The 20,600-nt window shown below is 31.8% G+C and overlaps 1 protein-coding gene and 1 pseudogene across 1 annotated transcript in view; one reads left to right on the plus strand and one right to left on the minus strand.

Annotated features, from left to right (window-relative positions):
- Nucleotides 1-2,293: 2,293 nt before the first annotated feature.
- Nucleotides 2,294-2,409, plus strand: LOC111741127 (annotated as a pseudogene).
- A 3,697-nt stretch (nt 2,410-6,106) lies between these two features.
- The window catches only part of HSPA4L (heat shock protein family A (Hsp70) member 4 like), a 43,236-nt gene continuing 28,742 nt past the window's right edge, over nt 6,107-20,600 (minus strand). Inside the window, exons 13-19 of the mRNA XM_011362130.2 lie at nt 20,409-20,504; nt 18,613-18,750; nt 16,172-16,297; nt 15,798-15,905; nt 14,015-14,134; nt 10,785-10,946; nt 6,107-8,504 (exon numbers count right to left, since the gene is read on the minus strand). Of these exons, the coding sequence (XP_011360432.1) occupies nt 8,313-8,504; nt 10,785-10,946; nt 14,015-14,134; nt 15,798-15,905; nt 16,172-16,297; nt 18,613-18,750; nt 20,409-20,504 (942 nt within the window). The 3' untranslated portion in view covers nt 6,107-8,312. The remainder of the gene's footprint in view (nt 8,505-10,784; nt 10,947-14,014; nt 14,135-15,797; nt 15,906-16,171; nt 16,298-18,612; nt 18,751-20,408; nt 20,505-20,600) is intronic.

A 20,600-nucleotide genomic window follows, 5' to 3' on the forward strand; every position in this document is an offset into this window, starting at 1 on the left:
TTGTTGATAAATAAAAATTCTTTATTTACTGTTGCTGGAATGATTAGGTCATTAAATCTTTAATCTTCATTTTACGTATATGTATTAAAATATATAGACTTCTAAAATAGAGCTTCAGTTGCATGTTACAAAGTCCTATATTCAGCTTTCATTTATTTAAAGATTGCTGAGCACTTATTATATGCATTCTTATGTACCACAATGAGAAAAATAATATGGTTTTTAATATGAATATGACATTCCTGGAAGTTAATTTTATTTAAAATTTTTTTTTCAGTAACACTTGACATACAGTATTATATTAGTTTTAGGTGTACAACATAGTGATTAGACCTTTATATAACTTAGGAAGTGATCACCCCAATAAATCTAATACCCACCTGACACTATACTAGAAATTTTTCAATTTGAGCATATGAGCATAAGGAATTTCTTTTGTGCTATCTTTATAGGTGACATGTAATCTTATTGTACTGTTGTCTGAAAATCTGTATAATGGTCTTTAGTATTTATTGATATTTGCTTTGTGGTTTATGGTATATCAGTTTTTATAAATATTCCATGTGTACTTTAAAAAGTTGTAACTAATAGTTGAGTGACAGTTTACATAAGTCTATTAAGTCTATTTGAGCAGCTTTTAAAATTGCATTCAATACTTTTATATACTTACTACTTTCTATCAGTTATCACCGTTATTGTGGACCTAAACCTCTCTTTAAAGTTGTCAATAGCTTTATATATTTAGAAGCTGTCGTTTCAGAATTGTTATACTCCTGGTAAATTGCTCTATTTATCATTATTAAAGCTCTCATTTTATCCCAACATTCCCTTTATTTTTTACCTTAAAATTGATATATCTGATTAATAGTTTCACAACTTCTCTTTTGATTGGCATTTTACTGGCATTTTTTTCCTATCAATTTAAACTATTACATCATTATGTCTAACAAGTGTCTTCTTGTAGACACCATATAGTTTTTATACTGGCAAGTTTATGGTACTTAAATTTAACTACTGATATTTGGATTTCTATTCTTTTGTGTGATTTGTTTGTTCTTTGTCTTCAACAAGGTTCACTTTCTTTACTAAAAATAATTTCCTGTTTATTAACCTTTAACTTGATCCTTGCTATCTCTAAAACCATTATACAAATCCTTTCAAGTTTATACTGCTTTATCACCACAGCGAGGTTAAACAGAAGACCAGATGTAATGGTGCAGCTGTGTTGCTCGACACAAACGTTTCAACTTGCCTTCTGGCATTTCCAGGCTTTGTGAACCATCTTGAACTTATTTATTTTTTTTTACCTTTTAAAAGGAGGGATTTTTGAGGATAAAGTATTAGGAGGTATTTACAATCAACAGACATTCCTCTTTCACCTCTGGAAAGTTATCATCTCTTTCCTATTTAATTATTAGAGAGTGAAGTTTAAAAAAAATCCACAAAATCCTCTCCCATTCTCCCAAATTCAGGATAAGATGAATAGAAATGGACTGCCATTTGTTCAGCCTTCTAGAGTTTAACTGCATTTCACTGGAAAGTTTAAAGTACATGAGGATTTAAACATTTTTTTGGAGGGAGGATCCATCATTTTTCAAATTCTCACAAGTTGTTCAACTCCTAGAAGATAAGCACCAAAAGCTCTAACCTAGACCAGGGGAAACTCAATCGTTTTCTTATCCCAATATGCTAAGCTATTTGACATATTTTTGTCAAAGGAGCTGTTATGAGACTTTGGGGCAGGGAGCTCCCTTTTGCCTACTGAAAATATCTAGTCTTCAAATTCATTTATCCCTAGGTGTCTTCCAACATCAAGCTGTTATTCTCTGATTACGTTTCCAAAATTAGCAAACTACTGCAGTTGACCCTTGAACAACACGTTTTTTGGTTTTGTTTTTTTTTTTCAATAAATGTATAGAGTTGGCCCTCCACATCTCCAGGTTTTGCATCCTCAGATTCAAATAAATGTCTATCAAAACAGTATTTTTGATCTGTAGTTGAGAATCCTCTAATGCAGAGAACTGAATGTATGCACTGTTGTACCCTGTTTTAAATAACGGACTTGAGCATCTTTGGATTTTGGTATCTGCAAGGTGTCATGGAACCAATCACCCATGGATACTAAGGGACCACTCTAGTTAAGCTGATGCAGATTTTTAAATGTGCGGGGTTGGCGGGGGGCAGTGCTCCAAACTCTCATGTTGTTCAAAAGTCAACTGTATTTTAGTTTTCAAATCAGCAGCATCAGAGGGTTTGAAAAAATTGCCAATTTACTCAATTAAAACCATCATTGGTCTATGGCCATGCCACCCTGAATACGCCCGATCTTGTCTGATCTCGGAAGCTAAGGGTCTGGCCTGGCTAGTACTTGGATGGGAGACCACCTAGGAAGACCAGGAGCTGTAAGCGTAAAAAAAAAAAAAAAAAAAGATTAAAAGAAAAACAAAAAACCACCATTGCCAAGCAAATTTCTGTAAATGACTCTGTTGACCTGTCCAGAAACCACCATCAAGTCAGTGAAGTTCAATATGTGAAAATTAAACCTCCAATGTGCAAAAATCATAGTTAAAGGAGTAAGTAGATACATATTTATTATAATTAAATGACTTCTTGACAAGGTGCACTGCCATCCAAAATGAACTGCGTTTATTATCAATTGCCATTTGTTTGTTCACCAGTATGAAGATGCCAATTTACATACATAGAAAATGTTTTATATTGATACTGACATATGTAAGCATTTTTATGGATATGTTTGTGAACCAAATTTATATGCCAAATATATATAGAGATATATATACATATATACATACATGTATATATATACACACATATATATTCCTAGAATGTTACCATCCTAACATCACAAATCATTCTCATGTCCGCTCATTGAGGCTAGGGTCTATCCCATGCAAAACTCAGATAATTATTTTTATAGACATATCACACTTATGATTTTCTGCATTGCACTAGTCACGTTCTGTATTGAAAACAAACTGGGAAATTAAGAAATGTATTATTCTTTAAAAAAAATTACTAGCTAGTAGGAACTAAACTGCCATAAGTTATTTTATACTAATGACCAGAGTCAGTTACAATGTTCATAAATTATTTTAATAATGGTTGGAGAAAAGAAAAAAATGACTTGGATGCCATATTGTTAGTACTAAACAATTTGGTACCTTCATTAAAATATTGCTTCTATAAACTGTAGTATCAAACAATAAAGGCTTGATCCTACCAAATTACAAGGTAACTACTTTTAATGTGAGTCTCCTTCTAAGATACTAAGCCACACAAGTTTATTTCAGGGTAAAAAACACACTTTAAAGCTTCCATTACCTAGATTTCCACCTCTAATTACATTTTAACATCTACATTCTTGGTGGGTCCATAGGATTTCAAAAACATTTTATTTTAGTTCAAAGTCTTGGAAGCAAAAGCATTTAGGGAAATTCTAAAAAAAAAAAAAAAAAAAAAAACAACCCTTTATTCTAAGCTGACAAGGCCCTTGCATCTCTGAGGTCAACCAAGGTAGGCCTTGCCTGAAAAAAAAAAAAAAAAAAGAAAGATACAGAACCCATGTATGTAATCAGAAAGCAGCAAAGAACTGAAGGTGTCTAATCTTTAACAACCATTTTGAATTTCTGACTCTTGTTATTTTGTCACATTGATAGTTGGATTAAAAATTAGGGACAATGGCTACTTAAAACTCAGTACTCACAAAATTGACCTCTTTTGGTCCAGAACTGCTTAGAAGTATTCTAAGGTCATATATGAAAAATCTACTTGATCAAGCAACTATTAAATGTTAGAGATATTACATATGGACATTTAGAACATGGCTTTTCAACTATTAATTTTAAAAAATTCTTAACAGTAAGATTTGTTAAGATAAAGGAGACAAAGGTAATAAAATTAGCTATCAAAGTGATACACTAGCATGAAATAAAAGATAAAGAATAATCCAAAATAAATAGGAAAATATATTTCAGAAAAATGTAATTATTTAAGAATCTAGAAATGAATAGGAGGATAAATTAAAGATAACAGGAAACACTAAAGACCATTTCCACTTATAGTTAATACAGTATAATACAATTAAACTATCTGAGACATGTTGAATTTCACTTATCTCTTTATAGGATGGGTCATTTTCAGGTATCAGTATATTTTCCTACTAATCATACTGTGACTCAGAACATGACAGTAAGTTAGAAATTCCAAAACAAAGATCATACTATTAATTTCTGTTGTTGAGGATTTTGACCTATTTGACAGACTGAATCAAATGTTCATGATTAAAGTATTAGTTTTTTTCTTTGACTTGAAAGCTCCAAGTCATTTAATAATATATTTTAACAGATGTGCTTTTTCTTTTAATACTTACTCTAACAATATGCTAGAGGTATCCTTTAGGGAGCTAGAAGATGAAAGAGCCATTACCACCTACAGATACTGCCCACTGCCACAGATATTTAGGTTTTCTCTTCAAAGCAGTTTCAGTTTGTTAACATTCTCAAAAATTCCAGGTGCCCTTTCATTGTATGAAACAATTGCCCATGAATTTAGTTAAAACAAACAAACAAACAAACAAACAAAAAACGTAGACATCTGGCCATATTGTAAAAAAGCTGTTTTCTTAGGAAACATATGAATACATGGAAGAATATTAATTTTAGTGCATTTTAAATTAGAGATGTGAAAGTAAATTAGTTCAAGTTTCTTTTTTGTTTGTTCTGGTTAAAAGTCTTGGTCTTTGAGATGCATTAAATTTTTGTTACTTTTTATTAAAAAGATTATGTGCTTCCTGGGAATTATTTTATTTAAAATGATATTTTGGATTAAATTTGACATTGACCAACAAAAAATTTTTAAAAGGTAATTTTAAACCTGTTTTTCTCTTTTGATAAAAAATTCTGTATTTCTGAAATTGAGTGCTTTAAAGATTTAGTTTGCTGAATCACTGATGGCTATAAAATATTATAGTAAGGATAATAAAATATTAGAAGCCAACTTTATAAGCATCCCTACTTATGTCATTTTAAAAGTCATCAGTGGCTAATCAGTGCCATCAGATTTTTAAATATTAATAGATCAATAAATTAGACATGCCTCATTAAGTTTTACAGAATCAAACATCACAAAATTAAATTCCACTTCAAACTGAAAATTTCCAAAGTTTAACCACAAAATAACATTTACTTTAGAACTGAAGTTTTTTGTTGTAAAATCTAAAAGGTGAAAGAGATGAAGATCTATTTTTCTAGGCTTTTAAGAATCACTTCTAAATCTGATATGTAAAATTAATGCTAACGTTTTAATTGGTGTGGAATCCCAAAGACCAACTATTAAAACAGAAAATTTTAAAGAGAATGTTTATAGGCTATTACAATTCAAATTTATGACAATAGGATATTTATATCTATTTGGAGTCAAACGGAAGTCAGCTAATTTGATCACTATATTCAAATGTCTGTTTGAATAGTTTTTCAAAATAGTTAAAGATGTGCTAATTTGGACAAAATTGTTTAACATTACTGTTTTATTATATTGTATATTGATAACTGAGCCCCAAAACTCACTTTAAATAAAGACTTCTATCTAGAAAATAATCATAAACATAATAATTGACCCCGAAAATGTCTAAGAAATCTTTATTCCTTCTTAATAAAGGTCTAATGACTTTTTTAAAGCAGATTATCTGTTATTGCAATAGCCTCATTCTTTGATGTGCTGCCTTCTAGTTGTTTTAAAACTTAAGAATTCTGTATGCCACTAAAGAATTAAAACATTACCAATTTTATTTTGTTATATTATTTAGCATTTTTTGTTTTTATAATCACAGTATAATTGACTATCAGGAGTTGGTTTCCCAGACCAAGTAATTTATACTTTTCCATAGAGAAAGTGTACCAGTATTTATTAATTATCCTATATATTTTCTACATACTTAGTTTTTATTTGCTTACTATAGGAAAACATTCTATTTTGCTGTTTTAAAAATAACTTCTAAAATATTGATTTCTTTTGAAAATATCTTTCTCTAGCACTGCATATTTCAGTGCAGATTAAAATGAACTAAACCATACTGTCTACCCAAAACTGTATTAAGGAGAACACTGTCTTTTATTAATGTATTCAATAAATAACGACATTATAAGGTTAAAGGGCTTTTGAAAGTATCATTTGAATAAATATGTAGAAAAAGTATATGTGTAATCTTTGCATGTATTTAACTTAAGTGTTATAGAAGTGAATTGGAATGTTATATTTTGGACCAAAACACAGAACTACATAAACCAATTTAAGAGAAGGAATGGAAAATGTCAGAACATACTAGAAAATTCAGATAACGAAAGGGTTGTTCCCACATTTATTCCCAAAAGTTTCTGAAGTATAGCTCCTAACAAAGTAGGTGGAGGTGTTCTTGTTTATTCAAGAAAAAGCTATAAACTCCCTATTTGTACTGCTGTGTATTCCCTTTCATAGCTTTGATGTTTTCCTGAAATGAACCTATATATTCAACATACAAAGAAAAGTAACTGATATATGCTTTAAAAAAGTGTACTTTATCAATTATTATGAACGGGTATAATTATTTCCTTTTAACAGTATTAAAACAAGGACAGTTTAACGATTAGAAGACATTAAAAATATATTGGGGCTATATGATTTTTTTAATGCAAACAAGATAATCTCTCTCAAAAAGGATGGATAAAAATGCCCTCTAAATGCATTCTTCTATACTCTCCTTTCAGTGCAGACTACATTGTAGAAACGAAATCTCTCTTAGAGAACTAGTTGTGAGAAATAATGACTATCCCTAAAGATATTAAACTCTCAATTTTTACTACTTAAGAAAAGTCAGTATTAATTCTCAATATAAAGATTTAGCTTTGGGAAAAAGTGAGCCTCTCAAAATTTCAAAACTAGGTCAATCTAGTTGATTGGCATTAAAACATAAGAGCCCATGAACTGTCTATGCTTCTTAGAGGTTTAAAAATCATTTCAGTCTGCTCCCATAGTGAAAGCCTGTAGACAAAACTGAACAACTGAACAAGTCTGGTGATGAAGTACAGATTAAGTTCTTAAAATATCTTAATTTCACAGTCCCTTGTCCCATATAATTTTTCTAAGAAGCACCAAAACTGGAGCCAAGGTCTGAACAGGTCAATGTAACAGCAGGAACTATAATTTAATCACATCATACCATATTACACTATGTAACATTCTATATTTTGCCTGTTGATATGTAACATAGTTAAGTTTATTACAAGCATTATTTCCTAAGACTTATGGTATAAGTGCTTCTTTTCAAGTATTACTGCTTATTTAATAGTGTTTATATCTGAACATTAAGTACTTCAGCAATAAATGTATATAATGCAACACATTATGCCATTTTTCCCTACACTGTGCTAAGATATTAACAGAATCAATTAAGAAAACTAAAACAGCTACTAAAACTGAAACAAAGCTATCAACATCACAGATGCATGTCTGAGTAGGTCAACAGCATTTTTCACTTAACATGAAGGTATTTTCATCAAAAACACTTTGCTTTCGTAAGGCTGCCATTACTTTTGTAGCAGCAGGTCTTCAGGAGAAGTAGATCAGAAGTTTCAAGTGAAAATGACACTGAATTACTGTGAGAAAACATAAATCCACATTACTAATAAAAAGAAAATTGCTGGTGTCACCTTAACATAAAATTGTGTGTTTTCCCTTTCAAAGTGTGATTTGTTTCATTTATGTGATAACAACAAATCTTTGGAGTCCTCATGGCATACCAACGAGATAGACTAATTTGTGGAGGAACTTCTTATTTGCTTTAATATTTAAATTAGAACAATACAATCACTAGAAAAAGGTCAGTGCCTCAGTGGCTTTAAACCACATCAATATCAATATTTGTTTTTCAAAATGATGCAGTTAAATCTATGCTTCTGCAACAATAGTGCAATACAGTATCCTTTCCCAAATAAAGAGCTGAAGTTTATCAACTTAGAAGCTTTAAATAAGGTAAGTTGTTGCCAACTATGTATCAATCTTGCACGTTTGATATAAAATATATTAGGAAAGCTTAAACTGGCTTGTAAATCTATATTCAGCTAGCGCTTCACATAAGCAGCAATGGAAATGAACAGAGGTGTACTCAATATAAAACACTTTTCAAAACTACTCCAAAAAACAAATGACAAAAGGTGGTTAAGAACAACTGAACATCTGTTGTGTGTGCCAGATGTAAAAGAAGAATGGACCCCGTGGTTACTTGCACTGTTTGAATTTCGTGAAGATAAAATTATGACTTAGTCCACTTCCATCTCCCCAGAAGATTTAGTATGCAGTGAGTTGTCTTTTGTTGGATCTGGTTTAGTTTCAGTCCCACTCTGTCCATCCATTGGTCCATTGTGTTCACTATTAGCTTTTGCTGGGTCTTCTGCAACCTCTACTTTAGGTTTTGGTTTGTAAATGATGGGGTTACAGAAATTATCCAGTTCCTAAAGACATGAAGAAAATTGCTTGTATTAAAAACAGTACAGTTAAATTCTACCTTAACTTTATAAATTTCCATGTAATTCCACATTCCTGGATTTATGCTGGCTCAGTTAGATAACCAACTGTTTCTTCAATACCTCAATGATTTACCTTTTAGGCTAGTGCATGTAAGTGGTGACAGGAACTATTCAATCTTTAACAATACTTTTTGTATCTAATCTTCCTAAAAATTGGTTCTTCACAATTCAAAATATAGTTTACTTAGGCAGGAATAATTTTTAATTTTAAAATATATTTTAAAAGTTCATTTTTTACTCATAGTTGACATACAATATTATATTAGTTTCAGGTGTACATCATATTGATCTGACATTTATATACCTTATGATGTGATCACCACAATAAGTCTGTTAACCATCTGTCACCGTACAAAGTTATCATGATATCATTGAGTATTTTCTCTATGCTGTACATTACATCCCCATGACTTATTTTATAACTGGAAGTTTGGACCTCTTATATCCCCCTTCACCTTTTGCACCCATCCCTGTACCCCCCTCCCCTCTGGAAGCCATCAGTTTGTTTTCTGCATCTATGAGTTTGTTTCTGTTCTTATTTGTTCATTTGTTTCATATTCCACCCTATTGAAATCATATGGTATTTGTCTTTCTCTGCCTTATTTCACTTAGCATAATACCTTCTAAGTCCATCAGTGTCACAAATAGCAATTTGCATTCTTTTTTTATGGCTGAGGAGTATTCCACAGTGTATATATACCACATCTTATTTATCCATTCATCTATCAATGGACTCTTAGGCTGCTTCTCTATCTTGGCTATTGTAAATAATGCTTCAATGAACACAGGGATGCATATATTTTTTTGAATTAGTGTTGGGGATAATTTTTAATTCATTCCTTTAAATTATGCCTAATGCTGTTAGGAGCATTATATCAACATCTATTTAGTTAACTGATATTTCTCAACATTTACATGAAAACAATTTTAGTAAGTGAAATTATATATACATACTAACTTTACTTTTTGAAATCAGCTAATTATTACAGTTTTGTAAAACTTTCTCAAAAGGAAAATACTTTTAGTGCTCTATTTAAGAAATACCTGTTTTCTATTTTAAAAAGGCTAAATACCTAAATACCGAAAAACATACTGAACTAGATTAAAAAAAAATCACCTGAAATTCCATCTCCTACAGGTATTAACATTTTGGTAAAGATCCTTCTACATGTATGTCCAGGCATATCTATATAGGTATATAAATCAATGTGCATGGGTAATTTATAGTGAGAGAGCTTTAGATTCTGTGATGTTTCTTTTTTTCACTCAATACATTGTATACATCTTTAAATAGATATATCGACATCTAAAATATATTTAATGGCTACAGTGTATTCTATTGATGTATCAACTTATTCATTTAGCTGCTTACTTATAGGTATTTAGGTTGTTTCTGATTTTTTGCAGTTAAAAACAATTATTTAATCTACATATACCCGTACAAGGATCAATTTAGAATGCATTCCTAGAAATATGATTTCTGAATTGAAGAGTCTAATCATTTTAAGTTTCTATACATATTCTGATACAATGTCCCAGAAAAGTTGTAATAAATTTCTTCCCATCCTTGACAACTATGGCAAAGATTATAAATGCAAACAAATATACAACCAAATCGGATGAGTGAAAGAAGAGATTTGCATTTTGTAGATTAGTGATGAGGATGAACACCTTTTCATATTTTTATTGAACATGTATTTCTTTTGTCAACTACTTTCCAAAATTTTTACTCATTTTTCTACTTAGATGCTGATCTTTATTAAAAAGTTTGTCCCCATGTTTTTCATGTTTTCTATGAGTTTGATATTTTAATTAGTAATGTTTTTTAGACTGGAAAGTTTAGCTCAGAAATAAGATTTTACCATGTAATTACATCAAAGACAGGCCTATACTGCCAAGGTTACAATGCAGACTTGAGACTTGGAAATCTTTCCAAGTCTAACATTTGACTGTCAAAAGTTGTCACATTGCTTTCTTTCATTCTGCATTACACTTAAAATTTACAAAACAGCCATGTGTATGTTGACTAAATCAAGGAACAGAGATGTCCCACTTAGAATCTTATTTTTTCAAAATAAAAAAAAAATTAGCCCTAAATTTGTTTTGCTAAGTTCTTTTGCAAGTTGATTATTTCTCAAAGTATGGCTTCCACTAAAAAATTTTGGTGCTTGAACCCATTAAAAGGAGAATTTTATGGTTTCTTACCTTTGACTTTGTAACTATTTCTGAAACTTTCACCACAGGATCTTGAGTGAGACTTAGTTTGTTCTGTGCGTTCATCTTACTGTTCAACCAACTCATGGCTTCACTGATATACTTTTCAACTTTTTCCATTTCGGCAGGATCCAAATGATCATATTTTTCATCCTATTAAAAAAAAAAATCTTAATGTAACAGATTTTTCAGTAACAATTTATTAATAATTTCTACTTAAATGATTTAGATTCTTATAGAATATATACCTCGCATATACTCACATGAAGAAGCCACATACAAATTACATAGAACTGAAAAGACTGGGAGAAAGGAAAAAAATTAGTGTGGGTGCTTAAAAGGAAAGGCTTTCTGAAGTAGTCAGGTTTGGAAAAGAATGACTAGTGGTGAATATTCAAGGGACAGGTACTTAGACAAGAAAGAAGCTACATGGAATTGAATTTATTAGAGAATAAAGAGAAATACAGGAAGCAAGCATATAGCAAACTAGACAGAAAATTCTGAATATACAACAAAACAATATGATAAGTTGATAAAGAGAATTACATATTAAAACCATCTGAAAAAGAGAAATGCAGCTGCCACACATAGAAGACAATCTAAGAAGCCATGGTTTAGACTGTTAACCACATAACCAGAAAGAAATGGCAATGTAACATATGAAAAAAGGATCTCCTGATTATAGATTGGACAAGGAAAATAAAGGAAAAGAGAATGAAATACTCCAGAGCCAAAGAAATGAGAGGATGGTGGTGATGCCATTTTTCAAAACCATAAAGCTTCGTCAGCTACTCAACTCTTCTTTCTGCTTATCTGTTTACAAATTATGCATCCATCATCATTGACTCCTGGGTCCCCACATTTTCTTGAATTTCTCCCAACTTCATGGATCACTTCTTCAGTTATTCCCCATTCATCCCTCCATCTACATGCTCTAAAAAAATGTCTAGCCTCGAACCTCTTCCCTGAAATCCCAACTATATCCAGCTTCCAAAGTGAATTTCTATTTGTAAAGTCTGAGATGACTGCCTATATTTCAAACACCTGATTACCACCCCCCAGTTTTCTCTATCTCAGTAAATGGCAATTTCATCCTTCTGACCAAAATACTTGGAGTCATTTGAACTCCTCTTTCTTATATTAACATAAAAAGTATCAGCAAATCTTATTTGCTCTGCCTTCAAAATACATGTAGCAAAAATCCAACCACTTCTCCCCCTCTCCACTATCTGGGTTTAAACATCTCATCATTTCTTTCTTATATTATTTTAATAATGCCTTCACTAGTCTCTCTGCTTCCAGAGCCTTTAAAAATAAATCAAATCACATTACTTCTATGCTCAAAAACTTCCAGTGAATTTCTATTCTCAGAATAATAGCAGTTCCAAAAGCCTCGAGGGAGAATGTGTTGAAGGAACAGCAAGGAAGCCAGTGTGGCTTAAAACAGTGGAACTGCTATTCACTTTTACTAGAACTTTTCTTCTTGAGCCCTAACCTCTTTCAGTTCTCCCCTCACATATATGTCATCTTATTAGTCTGCCATTCTGACGCATCTCCACCTCTGGCAGTCCCTTACTTTTTCCATGCCGTTTATCACCATCGGACTTTACAGTAACTTATTATTTACCTTTCCCCACCAAAACATATTAGAAACAGGTTCCATGTTTTGTTTGATGCTGTAGTTCTCGCATCTTGAAAGGAGCCTGGTGCACAATAAAAACTCAAAATCCTTGAACACAAATCTCACCTTGTTTTGGACAATATCTTAAACCTGGACATTCAAGAAGACTGCTAAAGCCTGGGTACACTGTGGCATAGTAATTGTATGGGAATCTCCAACGCCAAATTTGAAATAGTCTTGTTGTTTTCATTTGTTTACTTGTTCCTTCTTACCTTTCCATTAGCTTTATATTCTATTTGTATGGACAATTTGGACACTGGCATTGGCAAGCACATTCGCAATCAGTACCTGGATTGTTCTAGGTGGCCTGGATTGCAATCTTATTTTATAAAATTCACAAATCTTTTTCTAAAATAAGTAACCTCTTTCCACATGGTGTAGTAAAAACACTATAGGTAAGAACTCGTATGTTAACTTTGGAGTGCTTAGGTTTTAATCTTGACCCCACTATTTACTACCTGTGTAACTCTTGACAAGTTGCTAAAACATTGCAGTTTTCTTGCATATCCTTGTGAGAATAAAGTGAGACAATCCAGGTGAAAGTGCTTAAAATAGCACTAAGTGCTTGATCAACATAAGCTATTATTATGATACTCTGCTTGAATCTTTCTGGTACTAGCCTCTCCTGCCCACTGATGCAGTTTTAACTGCAATTTAAATTTAATTTAATGGCACTGATAAAAAGTAGAGAATTACAGTAAATGTTTAAAGTAGCAAACTTGTCATGCAGGCCAAAACCAACCTGCCACCTGCGTTTTTTAATAAAGTCACTTTGGAACACAGCTATGCTCATTTATTTATGTATCAGATATGGTTGCTTTTGCACTACAATGCAGTTGAATAGTTGGATAGAGATAAGGCCTAAAAACCTTACATTTATTATTTGTTCACTTAAAGAAAATTTCATCTAACCTCGGTTTAGAGGGAAAAATGATAAGATTAATTCTGTCAGATCTTGTGGTTTTAGCCAATAGAGATATTATATTTTATTTATATTATTTAAGCCTCAAACTAAATATATGAGGCTTAAAATCGGTGGCAAGGTCAAGAGTAGTAACAGATTTGTGTACGTATATAAAAGAATAATGTGTATAGAGGATTACAAATGACTAATGGACTAGAAGACAAAGAGAAACCAAATGAAAAAAAAAGGCCAAAAGACAAAATAAATGCTAGCAGAGTCCAGTCTCAGAGAGAGGCCTGTAATGAAACAGGTCCAAGAAAACCTCTTTTTCACTGTATTAATAATGAAATCCCTAAGAAGAAAACAATGGATTTGATCACTGGATTAATTTAAAATGTGGTTTTAGGGAGCTTAAAAATACTAAAGCCATACTTGTACTGTATTTTAAATGCATTAGTATCCTTTACTAATAATTCTTCAATAAAAAAATAAGTATCAAGTTTGGCACATAATGTCTCTGCAACTTGGCAGCAACAACTGCTGTAGCTTTGCAGCTGAGAACTTTTAGATCTACCCCATGCTGGCCATGTACTGCACACATGCCACCATCATCAGCTGGCTTTACCAATCCAATACCTTGTTTCTGTATGCTTCTATCACTTTCATGACAAGTTGGATCTTTTTTCCCAAGTCGTTTAAAGCCTTTGGTCTCTCTTCATGTTCCATATATCTGATCTGAATAGGCTGGCCATATTTCTGTTAACACAAGAAATTTTTTTTTTAAAGAAAAAGTTATTAACAGAATAAAACTTAACAGAAGATACTGAATATTATGTTTAGTAAGTTTATTCATTAGATTAAAATGTATACTGTATTATGAGTGTAGTGTTTTAAAAATAAGAACCTTGACCTCTTACCCTAGGTGTCTGCAATGGGGAATTTCTTAATGATAAAACAGCCTCTATAACTCTGAGAAGGGAGATGCATTAGAAGAATGAATATTTTCTTTCAAATTCTTTACGTACTTAAATAAAAATCAGCTTACTTTAGAATAATTTTAGATTTTCAGAAGTTACAACGGAAATAATAGAGAGCTAAGCAGCTCTCATCGCTTTTCTCTTGTTAACGCCACACCACTGTGGTACATTTGTCAGTGAAGAATCTAACACTGGTGCATTACTATGAGCTGAATTCCAGACTTAATTTGGACTTCATCTTTTTCTGTTCCAGGATAACATATTGCCTTTAGTCTATTTACGTCATATTTTTTATTGTAAATGTTTTTGAAAGGGGAGAAAATGCTGCATTTTTAATTTCTAAAAGCCATCTCAAAAAAAATAAAGTGTATGAAAACTTCTATAACATTCATTTTTATGGTTACTTACAAACTTGAGGCAAAATAATACATTTTGGGTACTTCTGGGCTTTTCTAGTTATTTCTACTGGCTTCAGCTGCCTGGAAGTTCCTATGTCCCCAGATATATAATTCTCTTAGGGGGATGGGGAGTAAAACAGCAAGAAGATAAAATATGATAAAACTCAGCAGTCCTATCATAAGCTTAGGTTTTCTAATTATTCCCTTTGAAAGTAGTTTATCGGCATCAAAGTAATTATTGCAAGATATTAACTTATTTTGGTTTTAAGTAACCTCTTTTGCATCCCACCTTTCCCATACTCTAGAAATCATTAATGTCATCACTTAGCACCTATGTATTCCCTTGTTATTCAAAGAATGATTCAGGGCCAGTGGCATCAGAATTTCTTGAAAGCTTGTTAGAACTGTAGAATCATGAGCCCACTTTGATATATTGAATCATAATCTGCATTTCACTGAGAACCCCAGGTAATTCATGTGCACATTAAAGCACTGCTATGATCCACAAAAATGAAAGACTAAAATTTCCTGTCATCTTTCTAATCCGAATTTCTAATCAAACTTTTCCTTTTCAGGGTTGGGGAGAGTTGGGGAACAAGCAGGAGGAAAGGAGTAATAGTGTTTTTTCTTAAAATCATAGCATTGACCTAGAAAAAGGGGACCTGGTGGCCATGTCTCTTTATTCATTCAAGAGCAGGGGTGCTATTTTTGAAGTTCTTCACTGGCAGGATGTCTCCATCAGTTGCAATGTGAAAATACAAAAGGACAGTGTATAACTTCTCAAAGTCAGAACAGTGAAGGGGGAGAGAAGCAGAAAGGTGACTACTCTGATGGATAAGAAGGGGTCAGGTTGACAAATGACTTCTAATGGTAGCTCAGAAATATATAGCTTGTTAAAGTAACAACATTTCTTATTTCACGTATCTATGTGCCTGAGTAATTTCTTACATATTTATTTTAAAAGTACACTGTGCTCTTAATCCGTAATTTTTAGGAAAACTTAATGTTCGATTTAACACTAACATGAACTTTTTAAAATTTTACCTTTAGCTCTTGAAGCTTATCCACATAAATTTGTTTAGGTTGGTCCTCTCCTTCTTCATAAAGCCAATTTTCTGTGTCTTCCAATATTGCAGACAGTTTACTGAAGTCCTAGATATATGTTAAAGAGAAACTGATTAAAAATGTTCTTCTTAGAAATAAAAGTCATCAAGGAAGGACACAATGTTTTCAAGTATAAAATATTAAATTTCATATTTTTCTGACTTTTTATTCATAAACATGCCCTTCACTAACTTCTACATTCTGGAAAAATAACCAAGAACCATTTCTAAATATGCTCAAGAAGACTGACAATAACACAGTTAATATATTTATTTACAATAGGTCTAAAAAAAAATTATAAAATTTAGACTTACTTCTTGAGTGATGAATTTTTCATAGAGAGTCCCCAGCTTGTCTCTAAAATCATATACATATTCTTCAACAGCATTCTTAGCATCATTTCTTTCTTTCTCTAACTTATCTTGCATTATCATCTTCCCCTATTCAAAAAGTTTCAGATTAGCTGCCATTAAGAATATTAGGGAATTAGGAAAATACAAACCAAAACCACAATGAAAGACCACTTCTACCTACTAGAATGACTAAATCAAAGAAATAAAAATACGTGTTGGTGAGGATGTGGAGAATACAAAACCCTTGTAACACTGTTTCTGGGAATGTAAAATACTGTAGCTGTGACAGAAAACAGTTTGGTGGTTCCTCAGAAAGCTAAACAGAAAATTATAATATGAGCCAACAATTTCACTACTAGGTATACAACCAAAGGAAATGAAAGCAGGAACTCAAAACTGATATCTATATGTGAACGTTCACTGCAGCATTATGCATAATAGCCAAAAGGTGGAAACAACTCAATTGTCCATTAACAGATGAATGGATAAATAAAATGTACATATACATGATGGAATATTATTCTACTATAAAAAGGAGTAAGTACTGATATACAACACAGATAAACCTTGAAAACATTTTAGTAAGTACAATAAATCAGACACAAAAGGACAAATATATGATTGCATTTATGAGTTATCTAAAATAGGCAAATTCATAAAGACAGAAAGTGGATTAGCGTTTGGTAGGAGTTGGGGCAAGGGAGGAATGGTGAATTATTACTTAATGGTTACAGATTTTGTTTCAGGTGATGAAATGTTTTGGAGATGGGGTGATGGTTGCACAACACTGTGAATATAACTAATGCACTGAATCACTGTACACTTAAAAATGGTCAAAATACAAAATTTGTTATATATATTTTGCCACAATCAAAAAATTTCAATAATGTATTGTACCAAAATCCATTGAATTGCACATTTTAAATGGGTGGATTGTATGGTATGTGAATTGTATCTCAATAAAGCTATTTTAAAAAACCCACACAGACTATATCATTGTGCATACTTGGGTTCAAATCCTAGATTACCCATTTACTAGCTTTGAGGTCTCAGAAGAGTCACCGACCCTCTCAACTTCAGTTTTCTTATCCTAAATTAGAGCACACTTTTGTCTAGTTCACAGAGCTGTTAATAAAATTAACATAATTCACATAAAATATTTAGTGCAGTATCTGGCACATAACTGGTGCTGAAAAAATATTAGCCCTGGGAGGGAATATAATATAGTGGTTGTGATCTTGAGCTTTGGAGACAGACTACCTTGATCCAAACTGAAGATTACTCTCTGAGCTTGGGTGGTTTAGTCTACCTGTTCCTGTTTTCTCATCTGCAAAATGTAAATGTCTAGCAGTAACTATACACTGCAGGGTTGTTTTGAAGACATCAAAGTATTTAAAGATGTTAGCAAGTATTATTATTGTTGTAATCAAAAGCAAAGAAATATGAGGACTGTAATAAAGAACAAAATTTTCACTTAACAAAAACAGTATTTTAAACACAAGACTGCAATGCACTGACATTTGTGAATTTAAAATAGTGAGACACTTAAAAATTTAAGAAATATTTTATACCCACAATGTGCCATAGGTGCACTTCCCCACAATTCATTCCTTTGGGTAAATTAGTCTACAAACATACAAATTCTGAATTATTCAGGGTCTCCAGGAATGGCTGCTTCACATAAAATGCAGCCTTTAATAATTAATGATAGTGGTATAGGTAGGTACAAAAAGAACAAGCACTGTAAAGCAAAATCTCTTGAAGAAATTCCTAGACTAATGTGCAGCAGAAGGGAGAATATTAGGGCACTTCAAACAAAACTGACCTTTAATGCTAGCCCAGCCTGTAGAAATTAGGAACTACCATTTAAATGTCTATTTTAAAAATAAAAATAAATTACTTCTTACATATCTATTGGTAAAGAAACAAAACTCTTTTTCAAGAGACTAAAATTAAACATTTAGACATGTAAAGAAATTTTCAAGATAATGACAACAGATTTTTAAAAAAGTATTATGAAATGTAAATCAGAAAGCATTTTGAAGAGAGTCAATCTTCAAAGACAACACATTAGAAAACGAGAGCTGCTAATCCTCATATGATGTCTGCTGGGTGTTACTGGTAAAGGCAGAATAAAAGGAGGTAAGAATCATTACTTTTGGAATGGTCTGTATAATGGAGACATTCCATGTTTTCATGTAACTAAGATGAAAACTACACTGTACATGATATCAATACAGCTCAATATTTCATCTAAAATAAAGTAGTTACATGAGCTATTTCATAATTCCTTAGGAGTTATAGACTAGTTCCCCAAATCTGGGGAATAATCAATCATCAACTTCTACAAAAATTTGAGAATACACCACCACCTATTTTGACCTCAAATCAGATTTACATACCTCATTTTCAATGTAGCTGTTGAGAAGATCTTGGCCCAATTGTCTACACAAGCTGCTCTGGATAGGTAGCTCAATACTCTTGACTTTCCCTTTTTTCATGGTTTGGTTTAATCGGTCTTGTTTGTCTGAGGGAGCTGACTGCAAAACAAATACAAGAGGAAAATAATACTGTAAATTTCTAAGACTAGCTTAAAAATAGATTTAAGAAAGTAATTTCAGATGAAACAAAAAAGTAAAATCAAACAAAACTATTACCATTTAAAAATACTACTAAAAATTCTGATATTTTATACTCTGTACATTTAATCTTTCTACATAAAAAAATATTGGGCTGGAAATGCAAATTAAAACCACAATGAGATGCCACTTCATACCCATAGGATGACTATAATTTAAAAAATGGAAAATAACAAGAGTTGGTGAAGATGTAGAGAAATTGGAATCCTTATACATTGCTGGCAAGACTAAAATATTGCAACCATTTTGGAAAAACAGTTGGGCAGTTCCTCAAAATATTAAACAATGAGATACCATATGACCAGCAATTCCAATCCCAGGTTCATGCCCAAGAAAAATGCAAATGCGTGTCCATGCAAAACCTTGTACATGATCATTCATAATAACACTATTCATAAGAGTCAAACGAGTAAAAATCTAAATGTCCACTAACTGATGAATGGGTAAAAATATGGTACACATCCGTACAATGCAATATTCTTCAGCCATTAAAAGAAATGAAGTACTGATGCATCCTACAACCTGGATGAACTTTGAAAGCATTAATGAAAGAAGCCAGGCACAAAGGACCATATATTGTATGACTGTTTATATGAAATGTCCAGATTAGGCAAATCTAGAGACAGAAAGATTAGTGGTTGCCTAGAGCTGGCAGGGAGAGAGTTGGGGAAAAATAGGGAGTTCCTGCTAATGGATACATGGCTTCTTTTTGGGGTGATGAAAATGTTGTAAAATTGATTGTGACAATGACTGCAAAACTATGAGAATAAAAAACCACTGAATTGTACATTTATATAGGCGATTTGCATGGTATATAATCTATATCCTAAAGAAGTTGTTAAACAATTAAAAGCAAAAAATATTGGGTAAAATAAAAAATTTAGAAAAATAGGTTTCAGGTTTTAAATTACTTAAGAGCCTAGGATTTAAAACTGAGTCTTTATAACCTTTGAAAAAAAATCTATACAGCTAACCAAAACATTAAATTTTCTTTAGGTTAGAAAAATCTGATAGTTTAGAGTTATAGCCACATTTTATCTGGGTGATTGGAGCAGGGTCTTCTCTCACTTCTTTTACTGGTAACGACTGTCTTGGTAAAATAATAACTTAATAACAGAACTATTTATCTTTTAAATTTTTACCTTCAAAAATATTTGTTTTTGCTCAAAGAAAAATATTTTATATTATGCAGCCAAATGCTGACAGTGGTTAACTCTGAGATGCAGGGTTATTGCTAATTTAAGTTTTTTTCATTTAGCCTCTTTTGTTTTCTATTTTCTCTGAGATTTTATGATTTTCAATGAGAAGTTACCAAAAAAACACATTTTTCCTACCAAAAAGTTAATTTTACTTATAGTACTGTCAGAGTTTATTCTTTAAAAAATCCTCTATAATATAAATCTTTGAAATGTATTTATTCTGGTTTCATGTTTTCTACACGTTTCCAAAGAAATAGGATTAAAAAATCAAGCGTATTAAAAGCATGCACTATAAAGTACAGATATTAACTCAAATTATCAATCTCAAAAAGACATAACCAAATAAATAGTAAAATAAACCTTTGTTTTGGTTCCTGTATGATCAATTTCCTCTTCTGGGGTGTGTTCAGCATGACATTTTTGGTGACCTTCTTCTTGGTCAACCTGCATTTTATCCTAGAAAGAAAATATGTAATTGGTAGTATTTGCAGTCTTTTTCTTTCTCTTTCTCTTTCTTTTTCTTTTCTTTTCTTTTTTTTTTTTTTAAATAAA

The sequence above is a fragment of the Pteropus vampyrus genome, unplaced genomic scaffold (assembly GCF_000151845.1).
Source record: "Pteropus vampyrus isolate Shadow unplaced genomic scaffold, Pvam_2.0 Scaffold73, whole genome shotgun sequence".
NCBI classification, from domain to species: domain Eukaryota; kingdom Metazoa; phylum Chordata; class Mammalia; order Chiroptera; family Pteropodidae; genus Pteropus; species Pteropus vampyrus.